Source organism: Antrostomus carolinensis, unplaced genomic scaffold (genome assembly GCF_000700745.2).
Source record: "Antrostomus carolinensis isolate BGI_N321 unplaced genomic scaffold, ASM70074v2 scaffold38475, whole genome shotgun sequence".
Lineage (NCBI taxonomy): Eukaryota > Metazoa > Chordata > Aves > Caprimulgiformes > Caprimulgidae > Antrostomus > Antrostomus carolinensis.
Genome location: NW_010315008.1, coordinates 14,065 through 37,570, shown reverse-complemented (window position 1 = coordinate 37,570; position 23,506 = coordinate 14,065). Strand labels below are relative to the sequence as shown.

At 41.0% G+C, this 23,506-nt stretch overlaps 1 protein-coding gene across 3 annotated transcripts; it reads left to right on the top strand.

Moving 5' to 3' along the window:
• The first annotated feature begins 4,709 nt into the window (after window positions 1-4,709).
• NAB1 (NGFI-A binding protein 1) lies at window positions 4,710-23,284 on the top strand. 3 transcript variants are annotated; one of them, XM_010167826.1, is made up of 8 exons: window positions 4,719-5,537; window positions 11,115-11,248; window positions 12,261-12,312; window positions 17,903-18,013; window positions 18,273-18,275; window positions 20,355-20,496; window positions 21,722-21,871; window positions 23,009-23,100. In XM_010167826.1, exons 1-8 carry the CDS (start codon window positions 4,719-4,721, stop codon window positions 23,098-23,100), a joined length of 1,503 nt encoding a protein of 500 aa, XP_010166128.1. The 3 variants fall into 3 exon arrangements, with proteins under 3 accessions (XP_010166129.1, XP_010166128.1, XP_028940751.1); XM_010167827.2 differs by lacking the exon at window positions 18,273-18,275 and having other exon boundaries at window positions 4,710-5,537; window positions 23,009-23,284; XM_029084918.1 differs by lacking the exon at window positions 17,903-18,013.
• The last annotated feature ends 222 nt before the right edge of the window (window positions 23,285-23,506 follow it).

Sequence of the window (23,506 nt, the reverse complement as noted above, 5' to 3'; positions counted from 1 at the left end):
CTTTACACGATTTTTTGGTTGTTTTTTTGCACGTTTCAAGTTTCCTATTAGTTGCGGCGAGATACGCATCTGTGTCTGAAACTCGCTGAATAGGTTGTATTTTGGCACGTCGCAGAGCTAGACAAGACTATTTAATTTGCTAAGTCTGGCTTCTGCAGACACACGTAATTTTCTTATCCTGCTAAAAGTCCTTTGGAAACGCTGCAGAAATGTCATGAATATGCAGAGCACCCAGCTCTCCAATCCAGATCTGGTTCGTCTTCAGAGACTTTTCGAAACGTCCAAAGTGATCAAGATATATTAGGAAATAATGACTTTTGCCTAAAACACGGGGATGTGATGTTTCTCACTTTCTTCTCGTGCGTATTCCTAATTTAATTGCTGACAGCTCAAATATAATTCACCTGAAATAAAAATCTCTAAAAATCAGTTAAGGTTGCTCAACTGCTCTTACTTTTAGTGCAGCCTTAAAAAGCAGGAAAACTGCTAGCAAAGTCCTTGCCTGGTGCTTACATCCCACAGCTCCCGAGTCTTCCTGCTCCCGGTACTTCATCCACATCCACCGCCTGCTCGCTGCAGCCACGGATCCTCCTGCCAGCTCCGGGAAATGTGCAGCTTTGACCTGGGACCAGGCAGAACGGGAAGAGACGGGTGTTTTCCTGTGGTTAAAGATGTTGAGCTGGGCTGCTGCCGGTTATTGATTGCAGGAATAGGTTGTGATTCCTGTGCTGCTTGTTTACAAATATTTAGTAGTGCTGTGCAGTGTCTCTGTGGGTTTTGTTTTCCTTTTTCCTTGGAGTTATGTTTGTGGTCAGAGTGAAGTTAACATCCAGCGTTTGGAGGGGAGGGCACAGCACGGTGTGTGGGGTGACAGGCTGTGGATGGGAATGAGGCAATGTGGAAAATGAGAAGGCATGGTTGTGGGTTGCAAAGGCTGAGTGGAAATCTAACTTGTGATTTCCTGATTCTTCTGTGGCTGCAAGAGTTTGCAGCCTTGCATGTATTTTAAACTGCTTTGTCTGTTATGGGGAATTTCCTAGTTTCTTTCTTTGTTCTGTATGTGAAAAATGTAAAAGGCAGCTGCTCTTTGTGTTCCCATATTCCTTACTGGTATGGACAGTGAGCAAAGAAGGGGGAGAAGCAGCAGCTCATTTGCCATCCCTGCTTTCATTATTCCTGCAGACATTCCCGTGCCAGCTTCCCATTCCTGCCTTTTGCTGTAACAGGGTCTGCAGTTGGCCATACCTTAGAAGACCTACTTGCTTGCTCCTAAGGCAGCAGGTTGTCCTGGTTAGCTTTGGAGGGTTTGCCAAAGGACATTACCAGGCTGTTATTCTGAACCAGGTTTGTTTGGGATCACAGATTAGAAAGCTAAGGTTTACGGAGCAGGCTGTGGAAGAGGAGGAATGCGTACGGTGCCCCAGGGTCTTACTCGAGGCACTCTCCCTTGGTGAGGGCATATGCTGAGAGCTTGCCCCATGTCTTCTCTCTCCTTGCGTAACATCTTCTCAGACTCACCCTTTGCCCCAAAAGCACAGTCCCCGCGCTAAGGGACGCAGGACTGCTGTGCTAAGACGTGAGAACAACAGTGGTGGAAAGCAGTGCGCTGTGTCTCTTAGATGCAATTTAAAGGTCACCTGAAAGATGTGTGGCACTGAGGCTTGAGTGGGTGTGCTGAGGCTTTGCCATAGCTGGGTAGGTAAGCAGCGCCAGGCAGCAGTGGCAGTGCCATGTGTCCTTTGGGTTAACAGTCTCTTCTGATTCCAGCAGTGCTGCGCTGCTTTCTCAGCAAACCTTCTTTGTTGCTTCTCCTAAGCCTCATCTTACTCCTCCGGGTTGACTAGCTTACCTGCTTTCCTGGCTCTGTAGCTGAGCCAAACCGAACCAGTGGAGCAGACCAGTGGTGTCTGGAAAAGCCGCGTAGCCGGCAGTGTGCTGAGGCTGTCTCGGAAAGGGGAGGGAGCCTTTCCCTTCTAAAAGTTTAGAAATACTTGGGATGTTGTTGAGGTGAGTGCAGAAGGAACTCGGTTTAATGAGAGGAGAAAAGAGGTCAAAAGGAGGAGTGTTTGAAAACGTCTTCTGCAGAAATTGGTAGCAGTCTTACACGGAAAATTTGCGTGGCCCTCTCAGGAGTTACTGTACTAAATTTGGAAGAAAAATTGGTCTTTAAAGTACAAAACAAAGGGATTTCAGTCTTGCTTTAAATGCAAATCTCAATGCAGTCTGAGCTGTGGACTCGCTCCTGACGCCTCCATAGTACATATTAATCCAGTTTTATCTGTCATGAGGAGATTTGTTGATTAGAAGCCTCTAGGTAAAGGCTGTTCCTGGACTGCTGCTGCTCTTCCAGCCTGCGGGCTGGAAAAATGAGCTCCATGCCTTGCCGAGAGCTCTTGGGCGGCTCACTGCCGCTCTCCTCCTGGGATTCAATTTAGCTCTCTGCACAAAGTCCACTTATGTAGATTTATGTAGATTTAGTGCTAAGATGGATGACTTTCAGAGCAAACGGGTATTCTTGTAACAGTTACATAAGTTAATTTGTGGTATTGATGGTAGAAAGTCAACATCATTTGAAATGAGAGGGCAGGAACAGTTTACTGAAATGCCACTAAACCGTAAGCTGTTAGTTTTGTTTGTCTTGTCAAAGTTTGTATGGAATGTGAGGATTTTTCTAAAAACTTCTATGAAGTAATGACAATTTAAAAAAATACTGAATTATGTACCATTTAAAGGATTACATTAAGTGGTTTTCCTCATTTTCTTTGTTGCTGTGCACATCTTTGAATGTAGACAGTACTTAACTGTTTTTCCACAATGAACTATTATTTTTAAAACCTAAACTGTATTTCTAATATACATAGCTCTTAAACGCTTCCAGTTTCACCCTGAGTTCCAAAGTGTGCAGTTTATTAGCTCTGGAGCTCACCAGCAGCTCCTTGAGGTGGCTGCTCAGATCTAAACTGCTATTGCTGTCCATTCTGTTTTACAAATACCAGCCTACAAAAAATGATATGTGCAGCTGGTGGGTTTGTTTTTTTTGTATTTCTTTGGTTTTTTGGGGGTTTTTTTTGTTTTTCTAAATCCAATACCTAAACTTTCATGTTTTATTACCCCAAGCCTTATTTTCCCCCCCCCCCCCCCCCCCCCCCCCCCCCACCGGGCTCTTCTTCCTGAAGAGATTGTCTGTAGGTACCCTGTTGCTGCCACATACATTTTTGTGGAATTTCTGTTGGCCTCCTTGTTTATTTTTCTCTAGTACAATTTAATCAGAGTTTTGTAGCAAAAACCTGATGTTTCAGATGCCTCCTGAATAGAACTTGAGTTCTGTTTGCTACATTTGTACATTTATTTTGAGTTGCTGAAGAAAAAGTGCATATTAAAAAAAAAAAAGGGGGGGGTGGGGCAAAAGTGCATATTGTAAAAATAATTTCTGCCTTAGTTTTACTTTTGGTTACCAGCCTCCCGGTGCCCCTAAGCATACATATATTCTTGCATCGGAGTTTTTTGGAGCAGGGGTGCAAGTGTGTGCAAGTCGTTCTGTACATGTTGGGGTTTTGGTTACTGCTGTGTGTTTTTTAAAGTGCAAGGTGATAGGAGAACCAGGGTAATGTTAGCAGCTCCGTGTTTTAGTTCTGTTACTTCCCCTACCAACTCTAAATTACATGCTTTAGCCCTTATTGATTGGTGGTTTAGCTTAATACAGTAACACTGGAAATTATCTGCTTGTAGTTGTGAAAGCCATGGTAAAGTGAAGAGTTATGTGTGTGAGATCTTAGAATTCTCTGAAGAGTTTATTATTTGTGGGATAACTGTGGATAACGGGTTTTATGAAGTTGAAACTTGTGCAGATGGTTTTTCTGCAGCCATCAGGGTAGAATTCGGCTGCAATTTGTCTGTTGGGAGCCCTTAGAATGCAATTGCTGTGTTGCTGAATGGTTTTTCATGTCATAAATATCAATGACATGCAGACCTGTTAGCAAATGGAATGGGCGGTTGAATTCAAAATAATGTTTTCAAGCCGTATGTGTTGTAATCCATCAGTATTTTTGCTTTGTCTGTGGATGTTGCTGCCATAGTTAAGATCAGCAGAGGCATTAGATCCTTTTCATGTGAAATGGGGAAAACTAGAAGTACTGGGTTCTGAAACGCCCTTTTACTGTTCCAGCTTCATTAATCCTCTGGGGTTCTGTGAAGCACTGTTCTGTGCTTTCCGTTTACAGTCCTCCACACTGCTATGGGGGGGAAATGATTTGAGACTTAAGGAGAATAGAAGCTGATGAGCTTTTTTTCTCCAGGGGATCAAGCGTTCAGTAATTCTTCGGAGTGTTTTGTGATCGTTTTGAACTGAAGATATATAAGAGAGTCAAATAGAAGCAGTGAGCAATATTGAAAGACATTCTTGGGAGCAAACATGAAGTGAGAATGCTGAAAACAAGCTGGCTTCATGTTTGAATCATCTTTTCTTTGTAGGTGCATTGTAACTATCTGCCGATTTGTTTTTTCACAAATGTATCCATTAATTTAACTGGTCAAAAAATAGGAGCTATTGCCCCTTTCTTTTGTTTCCATACATAGTCTTATAATGAGAGAAAGAAATGCTGTCCTCTGCATTGACAGCCTTACAGAAGGCTGGGCGGTGGGGGGGATACACCTGGACGTTGGCGTTCTGGTGCTCATCTTCTCTCTGTTTTTACTGTTTGCAGGTTCTGTCATCCGTGATGGCGTCAGCTCTACCCAGAACCCTTGGGGAATTGCAGCTGTATCGAATACTACAAAAAGCAAATCTCTTATTCTACTTTGATGCCTTCATTCAGCAGGGTGGTGATGATGTCCAGCAGCTCTGTGAAGCCGGTGAAGAGGAGTTTTTGGAGATAATGGCACTCGTAGGCATGGCTAGCAAGCCACTTCACGTCCGAAGGCTGCAGAAGGCTTTGAGGGACTGGGTCACAAACCCTGGTCTTTTTAACCAGCCTCTCACCTCCCTACCGGTCAGCAGCATTCCAATATATAAGCTGCCGGAAGGGTCTCCTGCGTGGCTGGGGATATCTTGCAGCAGTTATGAAAGGAACAGCAGCACCAGGGAGCCTCACCTGAAGATTCCAAAATGTGCTGCCACAACGTGCGTGCAAAGCGTGGGTGCAAGCAAGTCCGATGTGGTGGGGAACTTATCGCTGCAGAGCGGCAGCGAACCGAGACTCTGGCAAGGACACCACACCACGGAGAGTGAACATAGTCTTTCCCCGGCTGACCTGGGCTCTCCAGCTTCACCAAAGGAAAACAGTGAGACCCTGGATGCTGCCGCTGCTCTGTCGGTTGCTGAATGCGTAGAACGTATGGTTCCCTCCCTGCCCAAAAGTGACTCGAATGAAGTCAAGGAGTTACTGAAAACAAATAAGAAACTGGCAAAGATGATTGGTCACATCTTTGAGATGAGCGATGAGGACCCTCACAAAGAGGAGGAGATCAGGAAGTACAGTGCAATATATGGCAGATTTGACTCGAAAAGAAAGGACGGCAAGCATCTCACCCTTCATGAGGTAAAATACCTTGAGCAATGGTGGGCTTCCTCCCATGTTCCTACACCTTCTATGAGATGCTCTTCAGAGGGTGCCCTTTTTGTACGGGTACTTCTTGCTGGGTGACAAGAGTCGTGTGTCTGACGGGCACCGTAGGCAGTCCTGCCCTGGGACAGAAGTCTCGGATGCGGTAGAAGTACCTGTTCTTGGTGGGTGTGTGCATGTGGGCACTGATGACTTCAACTTGGTGTCATCAGATTGCTCGGTCGCTGGTGCGGCCTGTCAGACAGAGAGGGCTTGAACAGTTTGGCACTGAAATAGCAAACCAGGATTGCTCGTAGTATGGCCCCGAGGATTCCAGGCATTTGTCACATTTTTAAAGCAGTCCTGTCTTGATAGTCCCTTGCAGCTTTGAGAGTGGACTGATTATTTGGAAGATTAGTAGCCAAAATTGCTTGTCTGGTAACAGGGTCACCTGGCTTGGTTACTACCCTCTGCTGTCTTCCTTCACCTTGAGACCCTGCTCTGTAGCTTGTGCCCTCGAGGTAAAAAGGATTCTGCTGCTGAGGTCCCCAGACCTGGTGGGGTGGGATTGTTTTTGTGTTTGAATTGGGATGAAGCTTAATTATAGAACCTGTGGGCTTTTTTGGGCACAAGCAGGTCAAGTGAAGTGCAGACGAAGTGAGGAGGAAGGGAAAGGACCATCTCCAGTATTGATGGGTGGCTGTAATTTGAAGATTTGTCCTTTAATACCCATGTTGCATTTGTTCCTCTTGTCTGTAAAAGCTCACGGGGGCCTCCTTCACATCTCTTCCAGCATTCTTGAGTCTCACACTGCAAATGTTACAACGCGATAGGTGTGTCTGTGCAGGGAATAGTTCCCCAGTGTCAGAGTACAGTACAGGAGGAGAACAAACATTAAGTCAAAACACTGCCAAAACGCTGTTGAGATGAATGCTGCATCAGCATTTTCACAGTTAACAGCGATTGCAAAATTTCAGTTGGATTTAAAATTTGGCGTGTAAGGCTTAGCTCCCAAAAGGAAAGGCAATGTTTATGTTACAGGAGTGCCAAAAAAACTGTACTGGCTTTAGCCTTTTTTCACTTAAAGAAGAAGTTTTGTAGGTGTGTGATCCATAGCATAAGACTAGGTTCTCTATGCTTCTGAGTAGAAGGGCAGAGGGAGACAAGGCATATTTCTTTACATTTTTGTTTATGTATTTACATTTATAAGGCAACTGCACATCACCAGCAGTGACTTCACTAGGGCTTTTACTACAGACTGGGGGCAAGCTTCCAAGGGAACTTGTCAGTAGTCAGCCACATTTCTACCACACAGTTTTAGTTCTGCAGCTTTCGCTTACGTGCTTTGTGGCTTGATGTTGGACCCGTATAATCTATTAATTTATCCAGTGTGCAAGAACAAATCTTGTCTGACTTCCCTGACGTAGTGGAAATCTCTCCCATAACAGAACAAGTTTCTTATGAGATGGAGGCAGCATTTGAAAGGATTAATTGTGTAGATGCCCTGTGTATGGTGCTGCAGAGTCAAGATTCAGAGAAAGGGGGTTCTCCCCACCTCAGGATGGTGGCAGTCAAGGTGTACAACTTCTACAGCTATGCGCTTTCGTGGTCTCTCTCTGGGATAGTGGCTGCAGAAAATACTCTGAAATCTGGGCAGGCTTCTCGTAGGATAATTTCCTGGCATCCAGAAGCATAATGGGAGGTGGGTGCCGGGGGCAGTTTTTGTGTCAGGTTTGTGGTAGGCTCAGGAGCGGCTCTGCAGAGCTGGAGGAGTGAATAGTGGGGTGGTAGTTTGAAGGAGCAGCGTAGCAAAGAACTGGAAGAAAGGATGACTGCTCTGCCTTGTTAATTTTTCTTAGTGCTACACTACAGATCTTTACTACATCATTGTAAACCATGTTTAAAATGGAATGAGAGCATGGTTTGGCTTGAGGAAATATTTCTATCGCTATTATGATGAAGGGCACAAGATCAAAGGAGTATGTGGTTGACTTATGCCTCACTTACGCATGTGGGGCCTCGCTGAACTTGATGGGAACTGCACACATGCAAGCAAGAAGAATTTGCTCATAATTGGTTTACTGTTTGCTTAAAGAGGCCAGATTTCTCAAAGGTTTGTCTTGAACAGTTTTGTCTCTGTTTCCATTTTAAAGCACAAAATATACAAATAGTAGCAATGAGACCATTTTTTTTGTTTAAAATCTGCTAAGACAGAGTTTGCCTTTGTAAACTTGACTTCAATGGATTTTTGGTTTTGATGGCTTAAACAGTTTGCTGCTCGTAAGGAAGGACCTTAAACAACCAGGGAGGTAAGTTTCTGCTTGTCCAGAGACTGTGTTTCTGCATGTGTTAATACATTCCAAGGCTGTCAGTCTGCCTCACAGTTCAAGGTTTCTCCTTGCAGCTGGCAATGAACAGCTGAATAAACTTCACTATGAATTTAAAAAGCTTAAGTACTGGTTAGTTTCTTAATGTAAAGATTGGGGTATCTCTGGCTGCTCAAGCAGAGTGGAGCTGCGTGCAAATTAAACTCAAACTTAATGGAATTATTAGAGGTGAATTACGGAGGATATTCTCTGTTTCAGGATGAACAGAGAGTCTCAGAGGGCTTGTGCAGCCATTAGAGGCCAGTGAGAGCTGTAGACACTGAGCTGGTTTGGAAGTGAGTGCTGTTGGTAGGATTATCTGCACTGATCTGGCATAAAATCTGATGGAGAACCTTTTGAACAAAGAGGTTCCAAAACTAATAAACGTGCTGTCCTTAATCCATCCCATTGTCTTGGTATTATACAGCTTTTCAAGCAGGGAGAGCACTTTATGTTTAAAGTGGAACTGGAGGAGGAATGAGTACAAGGCATGCCCTTGAACTCGGTGACCCGTGCATGTTTGAGTCAGATTTGTAATTTTCATGTTAATATTTTAATGCTTGTCTAGGTACCTATAAAACTGAAAAAAATCCTGTTTAATAGTGTGAGAAACAGGAATAAGAAATGCAAGTAATAAATTTGGTATAGCTCAATCTCTGCCTTTTCTTTTGCTGACTCACCAAACCAGTAAGGCTTGGTATTTAATTATGTGTTTTTTAGTGGAGGAATCTGTAAACCCCATCAGATGGGAGTATACCCATCGCTCTCCATAGAGCCTGTGTGGTTGTGTGCTGCTCCATATCATTAAGGCTTCAGCAAATAATCTTTACTTTAAGGTATGCAACACTTCTATCTGCAGTACTATGCCTTCTGAAAAGGCAGGAAGCCATGATGCGCTTCAGTTCAGTAAGTCTGGGTGTGACCTGAAAGAAGAAACCAGGAAAAACAAACAAACAAACATTTGGCTTTTCTCATATATTTAGATAAACAGCATTTGCCTACAACTACCCAAAGCATTTTCAGTCATTTCAGCTCTCTGCAACCTTTCAACACTTCATTGAGGGATAAAAGCCATCTCAAATTATTTTGTAAGCGTTAGCCATGTAATTCATCCTCTGCAAAGCAATAGCTATCACTGTTACAGAAATTAATACCTTGTTTGAATTGTCAGTATTTTCATCAGCATTGTATTAACCTTTTATTTTTGTATCTTTTTTTCCCTGTGTTTTTTCTGAAAAGATACACATTGTAGAACACCTGTTCCTCTCTAAAGGGTAATAGTTTGTTATTTTAGTACATTGTATTGTAGGAACATAGTAACCTAGAGTTGTTTCACAAGTTGAACCTAAACTTGCCACCTTTGAACATCTGATCTCCATGAGACTTTTTTTTTTCCCCCTGTACAGAGACTAAAGGATCAGGCAGCATATCTAGTTTGCCTGTTATAGACATATTTGCACTCTGATTAGCATGCAGGTATCGCAGGAAATGCCCTGCTCAGTTCAGAGGCTTTTATGCTAAAACCAGGAAAAAATGCTTATGAAATATTAGGAACAGCAGTTCTGTGTGAGGTTTTACTACGAATACTGCATGAGCACAGGCCACTGTGAGAATCTCAGCTCTTCTGATACTTGTTTTTGGTTTTTTTTTTTTTTTCAACCTCCCTGGAGAACAAGTGTCACATGAGGCAAAATACATTTTTTCTAATTTGGATGACATCAAGCACTGTGGCGAAGGACAGCATGGTTGTGTGGTGTTCATGTCTTATGACAGCTTCCATCCTTCAGGGATGGAGCGTGCAGTGTTTGGGATGAGTTGCTGGCCTCTGTGATTTAATTCACAAGTAACATTCTGCAGTGTGGTAGACAGTGGGGTAAAGGAGCGAGTTTCTTAGCCTTCTCCCAGGAGACACCATTTAACTGCAGACCTGCAGGTCTATCCTCAACTTCACCTTCCGTCTGCTTCCATGAGAAGCACTTCTAGTATGAGCAGCGTTTTTGATATCTGAGGTCACACGTACGTGGTCCTGCCTGTCTGCAGCCACGTCACCCTCTGCACTGAACTGGGGCTCTTCTTTGCACGGCAGGATCAAGAGTTGGGGATGGCACATCTTCATCCATCATGAATATGCTGGCTGTGCTGTGGAAAACCTAGCTGCTTTGGAATATTCACTAGCCTGAGACAGGTACAGAACGTCTTGTTGACAGTAGCGGTGAGGCTTAAGCTGTGCTCATTTGTGAGAAGTCAGGCTCATTCAAAGCAGCTTAATTTCCAGAAATAGAGTAGAATAGCTGTGGGCACTTTGGAAAAAAAAAATCTGTAGTGTTCTGTTGGCCTCTTGCTGTTATGCCTCGTTGCAAGTGCTGGCTGTTCTTTAGCTGAGGAAGAAGAATTGAAAATGTCTTTTCAGCCCCTGCTTACTGTGGCAGGAGCGGGGAATCTCCTCTCCAGCGTCTCAGTTCTAGTGTCTCTTGTTGCATTACTAGTTTTGTTGTTTGTCCATACCGTTGACTGGAGGCTTTTCAGGCAGCGCTGTTGTTAAGCTGGTATAATTCATGGCAATATCGCAGCTTCCTATAGGCTTCTGAAGAGCATTGTGAAACCATTTTGAGCCTTAACTTAATGTGGGTTGGTTTTTTTTCCCTCTCTTCGTGAAACTATTGCCAGCAGCAGAGGCACTAGAAATGTGTCCCAGCAGGTTCAGGAAAACATCCTTGTTACAAGTTACATTTGATTCATGGCTGAAGATAGTCTTCACAAACATGAGGGTGAGAAACATAGCTAAAAAAAATTTAATCGTTTCTTAAACCATCACCTTCTACAGAATTTATGCTGTGTTCACCAGGGAAAGCCATCTGTACCCACACTGTCAGGGTTTGGTTTTTTTTTCTTTCCCCCCCAAGTCCTGGGCATATTGCATTTATAAAAATAGTATTCCCTGTAAACCAGGCTTTGGGAGCCAAACACTGTGAACGTTCAGAGCTACTGTTTTATACTGAGATTTAATTAATGCTGGGATGAGGCACAAGCAGCGCACATTGAGGGTATTTTACAATAATGTTTTATGTCCAGGAGTTAATATACAATTATAGGTAATTTTACTTGCCACTGAAATTTTGTATTACTTCAGAAGAACCGGTACTTTTTCAAGCACAATGGATGAAAGCATGCAAAATCATGAATCCCTGTTTTTGTGTTTAATTTCCAGCTAACAGTTAATGAAGCAGCCGCTCAGCTGTGTGTAAAAGATAACGCGTTGTTGACCAGGAGAGATGAACTCTTCGCACTAGCTCGGCAAATCTCTCGAGAAGTTACATACAAGTATACTTACAGGACCACCAAGTAAGGTTTTAATTAACTCAAAGGACCTTTACTTACAGGCAGCTAATCAGTCTGATAGCATTTCTTTTGAAGCAGAGACACTTTCTTCTTGCTCTTTAGCTAGCAAAGTGCTCTTCTGAGGAGGGTAGAAAAACGCTGTTTAAGTCATGAAGCTTTTAAACTGCTAAGGTTTAGCTGTCTTGAATTACCTTTTTATTTGCTCTCTAGTTTTCCAGATTTTGTGATGATAGTGCATATTGATAGGCATCTGAGAGGCTGGCATTTCAAGTATTTGAGGCGTTTGTGTATTTCAAGGTTAATGTAAATAGGCAGAGTAGCCAAGACTGCTTAATGTAGCAATTATTTTTTTCCTTACACAGATTTGTCTTTTTAGTTTCCAGGGAGTGAAAAAGATAAGGTCATAGGGAGTGGCTTATAAACTTGCTTTAAAAGAACTGAAGCTGAGTCCCTGTTACTGTTCTGTTAAATGAACTTTAAATGAACTGCCCTTATGAAAAAGTAACAAAGGCTTAACAGCTTCTAAATACAATTAAAACTTTAGAAGTTAATAAATATGAGTGAAGATCTTGATACTTCTATATACTGTTTTTAAATGTTAACTCCCTCGTGTAATGCGGTATCCTTTCAAAATACATTTTCCTACACTTCTAGGAGATTTTTATGGTTTTGCTTTGCTCCCCTTTCTTCTGTAGTGATTAAAGTAAATATGCATGCATTCTGGGTAAGCAATGCCAAAGGCATTTCTGTAATTCTCTGTACACAGGTAGCTTTCCTTTCTGTTCAGAAGAGTGCATGAATCTCTTGACACTTCTGAAAAGAACACAAGGCGCTTGTATTCCTCTACACTTGAGTGACATTTGCTGCCAAGTCCAAGTGAACTGGAGGCTTTTTCTGTGCATCTCAGTTGTTCTCGCCTGATTTTTTTTTTTCCCCCATTGATTCTTTTTCATTATTATTTCTGATGTTCAAAGTTTATGCTCTTCACTGATAGTGTATGTGTCTTCTCTTCTAGATCTAAATGCGGAGAAAGGGATGAGCTGTCACCAAAGAGAATCAAGATAGAGGTAAAGTATTGTGACTCCTGTATTTTGACCTATGCATGCTAAAATTCACTTTTGTTTTGAAGGGATCTGTCTTAAGGAAATTTGTCAGAAAAACATTTGACAGATAGTTGATGGGTGTGAGAGAGAGGAGGGGGGATAACATCACCACAGTCTCTGCAAATGCTTGATGGAGAAACCTGAAGGAGCAGGGGCGAAGAGTAGGATTTGCTTTATGGTAACGTTACTCTCAGTGTTTTGCCCCCTGAGCGAGTAGGAGGGGGAGGATTGGGACTGACTGACTTCCTGTGGTGGTATAAGCTCAAGCGCTATAGGAAATGTCTTCCCATAAGGCCTCCCGCTTTTAAGTCAGCGTGAGGTAAGATTTTCTTAATTTGCTTGAGTCGGCTTTTGATCATGTCCAGGATCTGGAGTTCTGGATAAGGACTGATCGTGGAATACTAGCCATCTCTGACTACACTAGAAATTATAAAACTGGTCATGTTGAAAAGTCGAAAGCTAAATAAAAGCTGGGAATGTCAACACAAATGGTTGTGCCTATAGATGTTAGTTTATAGTTTTTTGTAATTATTTTTGTCTAAAAAGCACATGTATACACAGCTAATGTATATACCTGCACAAGATGTTGCTTAGGGAGATGCTGGGAGTTTCTTGTTAGGAGTGCAGGAGCAACATACATGTCGTTTGCCATTTTCTTCAGTTACCACTCCTGGAAAGAAAATTTGAGGCCTTTCAAAAAGGCCTTTTAATTTAAAAAAAAAAAAAGTCACTTTTAATAAAAAAAAAAAAAGAAAGAGTAAGTATGTATACCCATATACCTCATGAGAATAGCAGATCTTCCTTTTTAATTTATTTTTTAAACAAATTACTGTTTCATGATTGTGTGGGTATCTAATTAATCCTTAGTGCTATGGGGTTTTTTATGGTACTGTTGGCTCCAAAAGGTGTGGGTTAAATGTGCATTAGAATGTGAACAAGGCTTGAGCTAGATTTGTATGTGACACAATATGTGATATGTTCTTGAACTGTAGAGGAAAGCTTCAACATATTGTGGAATGCGTTTCTCATATGTAACTCAATCTGTGAGAAATGATGCACCAAATGTAGGGCTTTCATTTTTTCCAGTAGTGTGCTGGTTTGTTATCTGTACAAGGGCTTTTCCTGTGTAGCAAACCCTGGTGAGAGCAGTTAGTTTTGAGAAGGTGGTTATGAATAGAAGAGTTAAACCTATTTATTTATACATTTATTTATTAAGTTCCATGAGTCAATGTTCAGTTGTAGTTTGAGTTTATATTATGCAAAATATACATGTACATTGAGGATTTCCTGGTAGCTTTCATGGTGAGTCAGTAATGTCATTTACATGTGTTGAGATTTGCTTTGACCTATGCTTGTTCTTTAGTCCACAAAAAAGAGCAGGGAAAAGCTTCATTAAATGCTTTTATCCACCTTCACCATTATCTGCCTTGACCATCACATTGCAGGATGGTTGCTTGAGTCTCCCCTTTTCTGTCTAGTCTAGTCCTAATTTGTAAGAGCTAGCGGGGAGCTGCTGCTCCTGTGCTTAAAATAGTATTTCACTGACTATTACATTTCAACATTAGGAATGCTTTCCTTCATTCAGTAATAATTGATGATGAGCCAGTATCTAAAATGACAGACTGCAAAGGAGGTGCTTTTTTCCACACAGTCTTCATTGAAAGAAAAAGTAAAATTCAAGTCCTGAAAAATGCAGACTAAAACTTTGGTTTTTGGAGAGTGGAAAATTTGGACAGCCTTAGGGGGTGTTCATTTGCTTGTTTTCTGCATGGTGGAATCTTAAGAGTCTGGAAGGCCTGCTTTCTTTAGACACTTTTTAGTTCAGTAATTGTGAGAAAGGATGTTTACTTGGTTTTTTTTTATCTAAAATTACCAGTCATATATTAAAATTCTTGTGAAAATTTCATGTCTTAACTGTGCAAATGACTATTTCAGAAATAAGACTTTTCCAAAAGAAGAAATTGAAAATTAAACTAAATGAAATTATCTTTCATTTGATAGCATAGCATTATTAATTATGAAATGACCAATGCTGTTATGAGCATAAAAGTCTTTTTCCTTAGAAGTTTCAGAGTCTTAAAAGGAGTAAACCATTACTTCAGTGCACTGTAATTCTGAGGTACACTGGAAAGCATGGACTTTTCTTCAAAGAAATTTAAAAAAGAGGCAGTATTACATGGTAGATCAAGTCTAATTGTGGTGTTTTGGGTTCTTGGGGCTTACATTTTGCAAAAAAAAGAAAAAAAGGGGGGTCCTTTTCTAGTAGTATGTTTGGGGATTTTGTGGGGTTTTTTTTTGTTGATGTTTTTTAGACAGGTAGAGGTAAAAATGAAAGTGGTAGCAAATGCTGCAGAATTTTCCTTCTGTCCTGGGTAAGAATTCCTTGCCCTATTTTTAAAGTTGTAATGCTTCATTGTGGCTCTATTAACTCACTATCATGCTGATATCATGGAGAGGATCTGAACATGGTTGATTAGTTGTTGTTGTTGTTGTAACTATTTTTTTTTCTGTGGTAAACATAATTTTGCTTTTCTGTTTTAAGGCTGAACTCTGTATTTGATTCACTATTCCTTTACCCATTAGTCATTAATGTCTCTGCAAAGCGTGGTCTGAAATACTAGTGCTTTGAATTTGGAAAGTCTTCACACCCTGTTTGCATAGAGTAAAAGATTACTTAAAAAAAAGATGAGTTAATTTCCTGAAATATAATAACACTTTAAAAAACCTACCGAGAGACTCTGAAGGTCGTTCTTGAGCAGAGCCGAGTGTACAAGCTGAAGCATTGCTGGGTTACAGCCACCACTGTAAATTTATCCTCTTCATGAATATGAAATTCGCACAAGCATTACAAAGAAACAATGTGCCATGAATTACATCAAATTACCTGTAAAAGCCTTTCTCTTCCCCTGTGAGCTCTCCCCCTCTTATTCGTAGAGTGGGTGGGCGAGCTGTGGGAGTGAAGTGTGGAGAGGAGAAGGGGAAAAATTCCAGGCAAATGACAGACTAAAGGTAGAGAGGGAGTGAAAAAGGGAATGGAGTGAATTGCGATTTGGAACCAGATTGGAGGGTGGGGGGGTGGGAAAGGGAGTTGTACTTCCTAATTCTGCTCCGGACAAAGAGAAGGACAGGTGAATAGTGATGGAAATAGTGCATCCTCCTGCAGAGCGAGGATCTCTCCTGCATGGGTGTTACAAGGCAGGGGCACCCCTAATTTTGTCATCTTACGTGGCTCAGTACCAGCACTGAGCCACGTTGTGTTGTGGCACCAGCTTAGAGAGCAAAACAGGTCACAGGTATATGATGCAGAAGGCACGGAGGGAGAGGCTCCTTGTCACTGCTTTGGGGTTGACGAGGTTCCTCTTCGAGAGACAGTGTGACAGACAGCCAAGAGAGCAAACAGAGTTTTACAGGTGTTCCTGCTTTCCGTGGTATAAAGGAATTGTTCTGTGTGTCAGTGTCTCCGTTCAAGTGACCGAGACAGGTGGGGAGAGCTTGCAAACGCTAATGTCACAAAGTTCAGTGGAAGTCAGGGGCACAGGCAGGAATACCTGAGCGGAGGCTGCGAGGAAGCATCTTCCCTTGGTGCCGGTATGGGTGGAAGGAGAGGAGAGAAAAGGCTCCTCCACCGTTGCTGAGAGGGTTGAAAAGAAAACCAGTCGAAGTGTGGGATTTGTGTTTTTCATGAAAACAGCAAAAGCAGTAGAAGCTACTGTTTGCATAGGAAAAATGTCATTAGAGGGAGCGAAAAAGCACATGTGGGACTGAGAACATCTGCTGCACAAAGCCACTTGAAAAACAACTGAGCAGCAGCGTGGCAAAACAAAAATGCTGGCTGCGTGCAGCAGGCTCTCCTGACCGCAGAGGAAAGGGAACCATCAGGCAAACCTGGTGCAGAGCAAGGTCCTCGCCTGGCCCAGCCTGCTCCTCCTCAGCCCTTGCCAACAGGGCGGTGGGAGGGGACAGCCCGCGGTGGGGAAGGGCTCTGGCAAGGGGGATTCAGAGGTATCTGTGTGACTGATGGGTGACAGTCACGGCAACAGACAGCAATGGGCAGTCAGCCCCGCTTTTAGGAAACAGCCTTTGGTTTTGTATTGGCAAGTGAACACAGATACGTAGTAAAGAGCTGTTACCTGTTTTGTTGCAAAAATAGGATCCTGAGTGATAGGGTTTTGTGTATTCAGTTTCTCGTCTTCCTACACATAATGCTTCTCCTCTCCCAAACAAATTCAAGTCTAACTATGAAAATGGTCAGTGCTCACGGAAATGTGCTGCAGAGCCTTTGTTTCTAGAGGATGAGGTTTTGTGGCAATTTACCTGGTTACGAAATTTTGCATACCTATCGTGTTTATTTTTTCCCTGAGGGAGCGTGTTGGGTGGATAAAAGCAATATGCAGTGTTCAGGCAGATATTTTTTTTCCTGAGCATAAAGAATAGCTTTGTTGGCACTGTGTTGCGCTGAGGGTCTGGCTGCCCGGCGTGAGCCTGACCGCTGCCGTGCAGGTCAGTGGGCAGCCTGCCAACAGCGTGGACCTTGTAGTCCTTCCCCTGTGGCTTTCCTGAAAGATGGCTTTTCTTGTTCTTGGGCTGTGACCCATTTGTTCAGCTACTGTCAAAGACGCTATTACTTAGATGAATGTGGCTCCAGAATCCACAAGGAGAACGTACCTGTTTTGGCATACTTTTGACACCTGGGTCTACGGATCCTCAGTGACAGATGTCACTTTTCAGGTTTGGATCTATCTTAAGATCTCTAGCTTCCTCTCACATTTTAACGACCCACCTATACTGTGCTTTTGTGAATGTTTCTGAACGTTCCTCAGTTTTACATGAGCTTTCCTTTTCTAACGCTGAGCAGGATAAATTCTCATCTTGAACCTTTGCTTCGATGATTAATTTATTTTAATGGAGTCTGGCAGACTTTCACAGGATTTATTTGCTTTATTGGTACATATGCAAGCTGCAAAAGAGATTTGCATGTCATAACCACTTGAGACTTAAAGAAGCCTTTGCTATCCTACTTTTAAAATGGTGATATTTCATTTTGTGATACTAGTATAGGTTCTGTGTGAAATACTTAGAATTTTTGCAGACTTCTCAATTTCTCAAGGTTAGTATATCTAGCTGCTGTGGATACAGCAACTACATATAAACTTGATTTCTTGATTTTCTTGATTTCTCAAATACATATAAACCTGATTTCTTAAGAATCTCCAAAGCTGCTTTATGTAATGAGTGACAGAAATCACAGGCCTAAAACTGCCTGGCAAAGCTGAATGTAAACTAGTTTAATGTCAGTGACAACAGTAGTCTGGATTCACCTGAAACTGAGAGATGAGGTGTGATTGTCTGTGTATGCCATTTCAGATATATAGCAGTTGTTGTAGAGGGGCTGTGTGTGTTTTATGCACGAACTTAAATGAAGTGGGTAACATGAACGTGTAAGTGGGTTTTTGTTTGGTTGGGGTTTTTTTTTTTCTTTTGAGTGTACGGAGTGGGTGAAGAAAAATCAATAATATGTTCCTCTTGGTGTTTGGTTTCTTCTTATGCTCAATAGGATGGTTATCCTGATTTCCAGGACACAGTCCAGACGCTGTATCAGCAAGACAAAATGCCACTTGCTTTGGCTAAAGGAAAGAATGAGGACTCGGCAGCTCTTAATTCCCAGGTAAACCCTACACAGCACTCTGAGTAACACAGACCATGTCTTTGCAGATTGATTTTGATGTATTGTTTTGATGACTAAAGTAATAACCTTCAATTTTCAAAGGCTCCCTAGCTTAGCTGTGGTTGCATTACTCTAAAGGTAATTTGGGTTTACCTTCTGAAACTGTTCTGACACAGTGCTACAGCTTTACCCTTGTTCATTCCAAGGAGGTTAAGATCTAGTGTAGTAGGCTTGAAAATACATGATTGCCTGTTGGGAGCAAGTAGGGTACTATTGGTACAGTATGTGCTGTGTTACTTGCATTATTAGCTGTAAATGGAAAGTTCAAGTTACTGAGCCTAGAGGAATAGAGTAGGCGATCTTGGAGTCCTCAGCTCTGACATTTCTTGTAAGAAGAAAGGCCAGTATATTTAGGTAATAGTGAACCTCTGGATCTGAGAGGATAAATTGCCTTTCTAAATAACGCCTAGCCTGGTGGAAGTGCAATGTTTTCAAGTATCCAGAAAGCTTTTTATAAATGAAGACAGGTTTCCGATTCTGTCTTTGTCTTTTCTGTGGTGTATCCCAGCCTTGAGGCAAAATACACATCTGCTACTGCCAGTTGTTGCCAAGAAGGGATTTAATGCTAAGTTGCAACAAATTTATTTTGTATAGCTGATTTCAGCAAATGTAATCACCAAATTTTCACATAAGATTACATGTAGGACTTACACTCCTGTTTTCTGAGACTAGATGTGTTATCCTGTCTTTTACCTTCTTCTATTGCTAAGTAGTATATAGTCACACAAATCTGTTCATTGTCATACATCAACAAGCAATTATGCTGCATGTTCTGATGTAACGTGATTAAAATTAACTTGATTTTTGTAAGCTTATTTTCATCTTGTATATGCTTTAAAGTTTTCATTGGTCACTAGTACATAACAATGGACTAGACATTTATTTTAAGCTTAAATGTATTAACAGCTTTACAGGTTTTTTTATGGTGAATGAAAACATCATTGCATTTTAAAATACTGTTTTTATCCCAATTAAACAACAAAGATGGCATGAATGAGCAATGTTTTATTCTTTTAAAAAAAAAAATTGTTTTACATTTCAAAAATTTTGACAGTAGTGACAGAATAGCAAAGTTAAAACACACTTGAAGTAAACTATTTCAAAATGGTTTATTTTTTTACCTACCTCTTAACACCAAGTTTGAGCTATCAGTGTTCTTCTGCGGAACCTGATGAGCTCTAAGCCAGAGTAAATAACGGTCATGTCATTACCCTGCTGTCAGGGTCATCACTGTGCTGGAGAAGCTCAAATTTTGCTGGTCTGTTATGCTGTCATTGTATTTTTAAAACGTTGAATTATGCTGAGTAAGCAGCAGACTTTCATGGGAAGTCAAAGCTTTCATGATCTCCCAAGAAAAGTGAAGTGCTCTGCAATTAATAGACCTTAGTACTACTTAAAACAATTATGGCCGTACCTGAAAGAGATATGATTTTTTTTCCTATTGATTGTAGATGTCAAGTTTGTACGCTTTCTGTTCTTCTGTTCATTGTGGCTCTTCTAAATCAATTTGACTTGTGATTTGCTTTTTATTTTTGCAAGATGCTTATTTACATTCTTGAGAACAAGATTATATTGAAAGTTAGAATTCTCTTGGCATTAAAGTCAATGACAAACATTCAGACGCCATTTCCTCCCACGTTGCACTGCATTGTTTAATTTCACTCTCGAGAGGTGTATAGGTCTTGTTCTTCTTCTAGACAGACATTTCACACCTTTATCCCCCACAAACATACTGTCATCCTACACTTTCAGAATGGCAGATTTTCAAGCTTGTGTAGTGCTGTTTCCTAAAATAAAGATTCCAAGATGTCTGGTGAAATCTTGGCGTAAGTTTTTAGCAGATGTTGCCATTGCTCTTGGAATACTTTGTGAAGGCATATATTTGAACAGAGCTAACTGCATAATTAAGGCATTATTTTTTGCTTTTCTTGAGATTTTCTTCATGTAACCTCAGTCCTAAAGTGCAGAAAGTGTTTTTTTGTGTGTTTTCGAAGAACAGAATTTAACGTTGCATTTTTGCGTGGATGCACTACAGCGGCTTGCGTTTTTTAAAGTATTCTTGAGTGACTCAGATGTACAGTATGAAAATCCTTATGGGTGCAAAAATATTTTGTTTGCTTGATAGTTTTGAAGAAACTGTAAAGCACACATCTGTACATATGAGTCAACAAAAACCTATATCTAAGCTGTTAGTCTTATCATCTGATATTGTTTTTTTCCCTGTGTTTTGACTCACTATATGTATGTATATAGAAGGAAATTTTTTTTGCTTTATTTGCAGTCAGAAAAGGTGATGGCAAAACAGATGGAGTTTCTTTGCAACCAGGCTGCGTTGGAGAGACGTCTTTCCACAGGGTGTTACAGACAAAACTCAGAAGAGCACAGCCCCAATGGCATGTCATTAGATAATGCTGATGGACAAGGTATGGTAGCTTCCAGGCATGGCGTTGCTGCCAGCAAATACATTTGATATTGTGCAACCTTTGTCAGTGGTGTTATTTATCTAGTATAGCACCAACAGAATGCTGAGCACTGAATGGACAAGACAAGATCTCTGCCCTGAAGTGCTTGCAGTCTAACATGCAATCAGATGTACAGTCAGGTTCTGCTCTGTTGCACTAATGTATCTGGGCAAACTCCTTTCCCTATGGATAATGTGGGGAGGCAAGAAGGTAGGGTGCACTGCTATTATTGAGGGCAGAACTCGACCCTGGCTTTATCCTAAGTTTCGAAAGTAGAGCAGGATGTTGTGTTTCATTTGTGTTCTTGCTTTGTGGAAATTGAAAGTAAAGCAGATAACGTAGTTGCCACCCTTTTTTTGTTTACCTGTTTGCAATCTAGGAACAAAACCTGGGACACTGGCTATGTAAATTACTTAGAACTAAGCAGATTCTAATGATGTTCTTAGTAGCTTGTTATTCTTGAAAAACCTTACTGTTTTGTGGTTCTCTCTTTGGTTTACCAACTGGCTATTCCTTAGCTTGAATTAATTTTAGGAGTGTTTGTTTTGTTTGAGTGCTTTCTGTTTGGATTTCTTTTTTTACTTTTGTGAAATGAGACAAAATGTTATAAACACAAGAAATACAGTCAAGTTCTTCTGTTTGTTTTTTAAGAGGTAGTTTGTAGGGCAGGGGGAGGAGGAGAGAAGCAGTAGAGGAAGAAACTAAGAGAATTGATATAAGTAAGCATTGAAGACATAGGTTTTCATTTGTATGAATCGGTCAAGCAGCATGGTACACAAGTATACAGGAAGAAGTAGATGTGTGGATCCAGCTATTCTTGGTAGTGCAAATTTCTTTATACCATATATCCGTTGTCCAGTGGAAGCAGGAATTTTTAGGATCTCAAAGGGATTGTGCAGTGGGAGAGGGAATTTTTAGGATCTCAAAGAGTTTTTTGATCAGAATAAGAGATTTTTTTATTTTTTTTTGTATAGCTGAGTGTCCCTTTCTAGCAGTGCCTGTGGAATAGTCTGCAAAGCAACATATTAACATACATAAGCTTTGTTTTGCTAGAAATCTTCCCTGAGCAGCTGGAATTTAGGATGCACTTTTGCTGATAGAATCAGTATGTCTTTTAAGTCTCTACTTGATTTTTAATATTGCTTTACTTTTAATGCATCAATGTTTCACTGTGAACAACTTCCAGGTGAAAGACCGCTGAATCTCCGAATGTCAAATCTGCCAAGTAGACAGTTGCAGCACATTTCACTTGATGGAGAGCAGCATGTTGGAAAACCTCTGTGCAGTGATTTGATCCGGCTTTACCCCAGCGGTGAGGCAAAGTCCCAGTCCTCGGGTTAGTGCTGTCCCTTGTAAACTACACACTATTTCTTGCAAAAACCGTGGTGAGCTTACTAATACATGATGTCTCTGGGTGAAGAAGGAAGTAGCTCAGCCTGGCATGCTTCGTGTGTAACCTTTTAATCAATACTTTGGACAAAACTTCAAGAGGAATGTTACTTGCTAATCTAGAATCAGATTGAATAGTATTTGAGGAAAAGCTTTGAGAGGATGCAGTGACTAGGTTCAGATAAGCAGGTTCTAGCATGTGTCTGTCCTCAGAGAGCGGTATTGACCCAGACTAGTGCTGTTAAGTACTTACATTACTGTAATTGTAATGCAGTTTGATTATAACATAGCTTCACTCTGTATAAAAGACTTTTTATAAAAAGACTACTCGCTCTGGTTTATAAGAACCTAGCACTGTGTCTGTACTGTGAACCAACCATGCAGTAAGTCATTTGAACTGGGTTTCCCTTTCACTGACTTCTGCTCACTGGCAATCTTGTCATTCACCTCTGGCATTGGGAGAAATTAATTCTAAGTTTGATAGAAGACAGCGAAAATCCATTGTGAAATCTATGTGGGTGGTTTCAGTTAAATAGTTGGCACACTGAGATAAAGCCAGGAATTCTTGAGACTCTCACAACTTTAGGAGTAATAATAATAAAACGCCATCTGAGTTTGTAAGATGCAATGGGAAAGAGGTTATTTGTAAGACAAGATGCAAAAGTAGTTGTTTTGAAGACTGGGAAGAATCTTGCATTTTATGCTTTGGTATATCACAATCTTAGCTCACCTTCTTTTACAGTTTGTCCCAATCTCAGTGATAATTCATTTAGTGAAATTTCTAGTTGGGGACTTTCACCAGTTCCCTTTCAAAATGCAAGTGGAGAGTGCATCTCCACTAAGCCCTGCTCCTGGAGAGAACTGAAGTAAATCTGGGGTGATTACTGCCTCATCACTGCAATGTAATAACTGAGGTAGTTCAAACATAGCTGGGCTAAACCCCAGTAGGAGAAGGCTGAATTTATTTTTTCAAGTGTTAGTATCCATCTTGAATTAAGAACAGAATATATCTATTTCCAAGAAGTGTTTTTAACATCTTTTTTTCTTTCTTTCTTTCTTTCTTTCTTTTTTTTTTTTAATGCAGAAGGCCTTGGTATTTTAAAGGATTTTCCTCATTCAGCTTTTAACAACATAGAAAGGAAGGTCATAAAAACAGAACCTGAAGACACAAGATAGTCATTCTGCTCTGGAAACCGGTGTCATAGTAAAGAATGAAACTTCACAAGAGAAAAAAAACAGCCTTAATAACCAGCGTTGCCTCATTCAAATAAGAGATTTCAATAGCCAAAGCCTAAGAACTGGTACAGTAATCTGTGGAAACAGGAAAGCAGGAGACACTGCAAACTAAAACAGTAATACAGGTGGATAAACATTCCTGTAAAAGTGGTTTTATAACATGGAGAGATTCACAAATTAATATTGTGGGTCTTCATTATTTAAGAATGTATTATGTATTTGTATAACTTATCAAAGTAAATCTAGATGTCGGGACGTGTATTGAGTCCAGTAGATGTGGCTACAGTTCATTTTACTTGAAATTTCAATGCCTACTTTAAGTGTACCTAGCGTAGATATGGTTGTT

Excerpts from the sequence above, each read along its gene's own strand:
- NAB1 (XM_010167826.1), top strand. The coding sequence starts at position 4,719 with ATGGCGTCAGCTCTACCCAGAACCCTTGGGGAATTGCAGCTGTATCGA. Across the intron at positions 12,313-17,902 it reads CAAAGAGAATCAAGATAGAG|GATGGTTATCCTGATTTCCA; the intron begins GTAAAGTATTGT and ends TATGCTCAATAG. Across the intron at positions 21,872-23,008 it reads GGCAAAGTCCCAGTCCTCGG|AAGGCCTTGGTATTTTAAAG; the intron begins GTTAGTGCTGTC and ends TTTTTAATGCAG.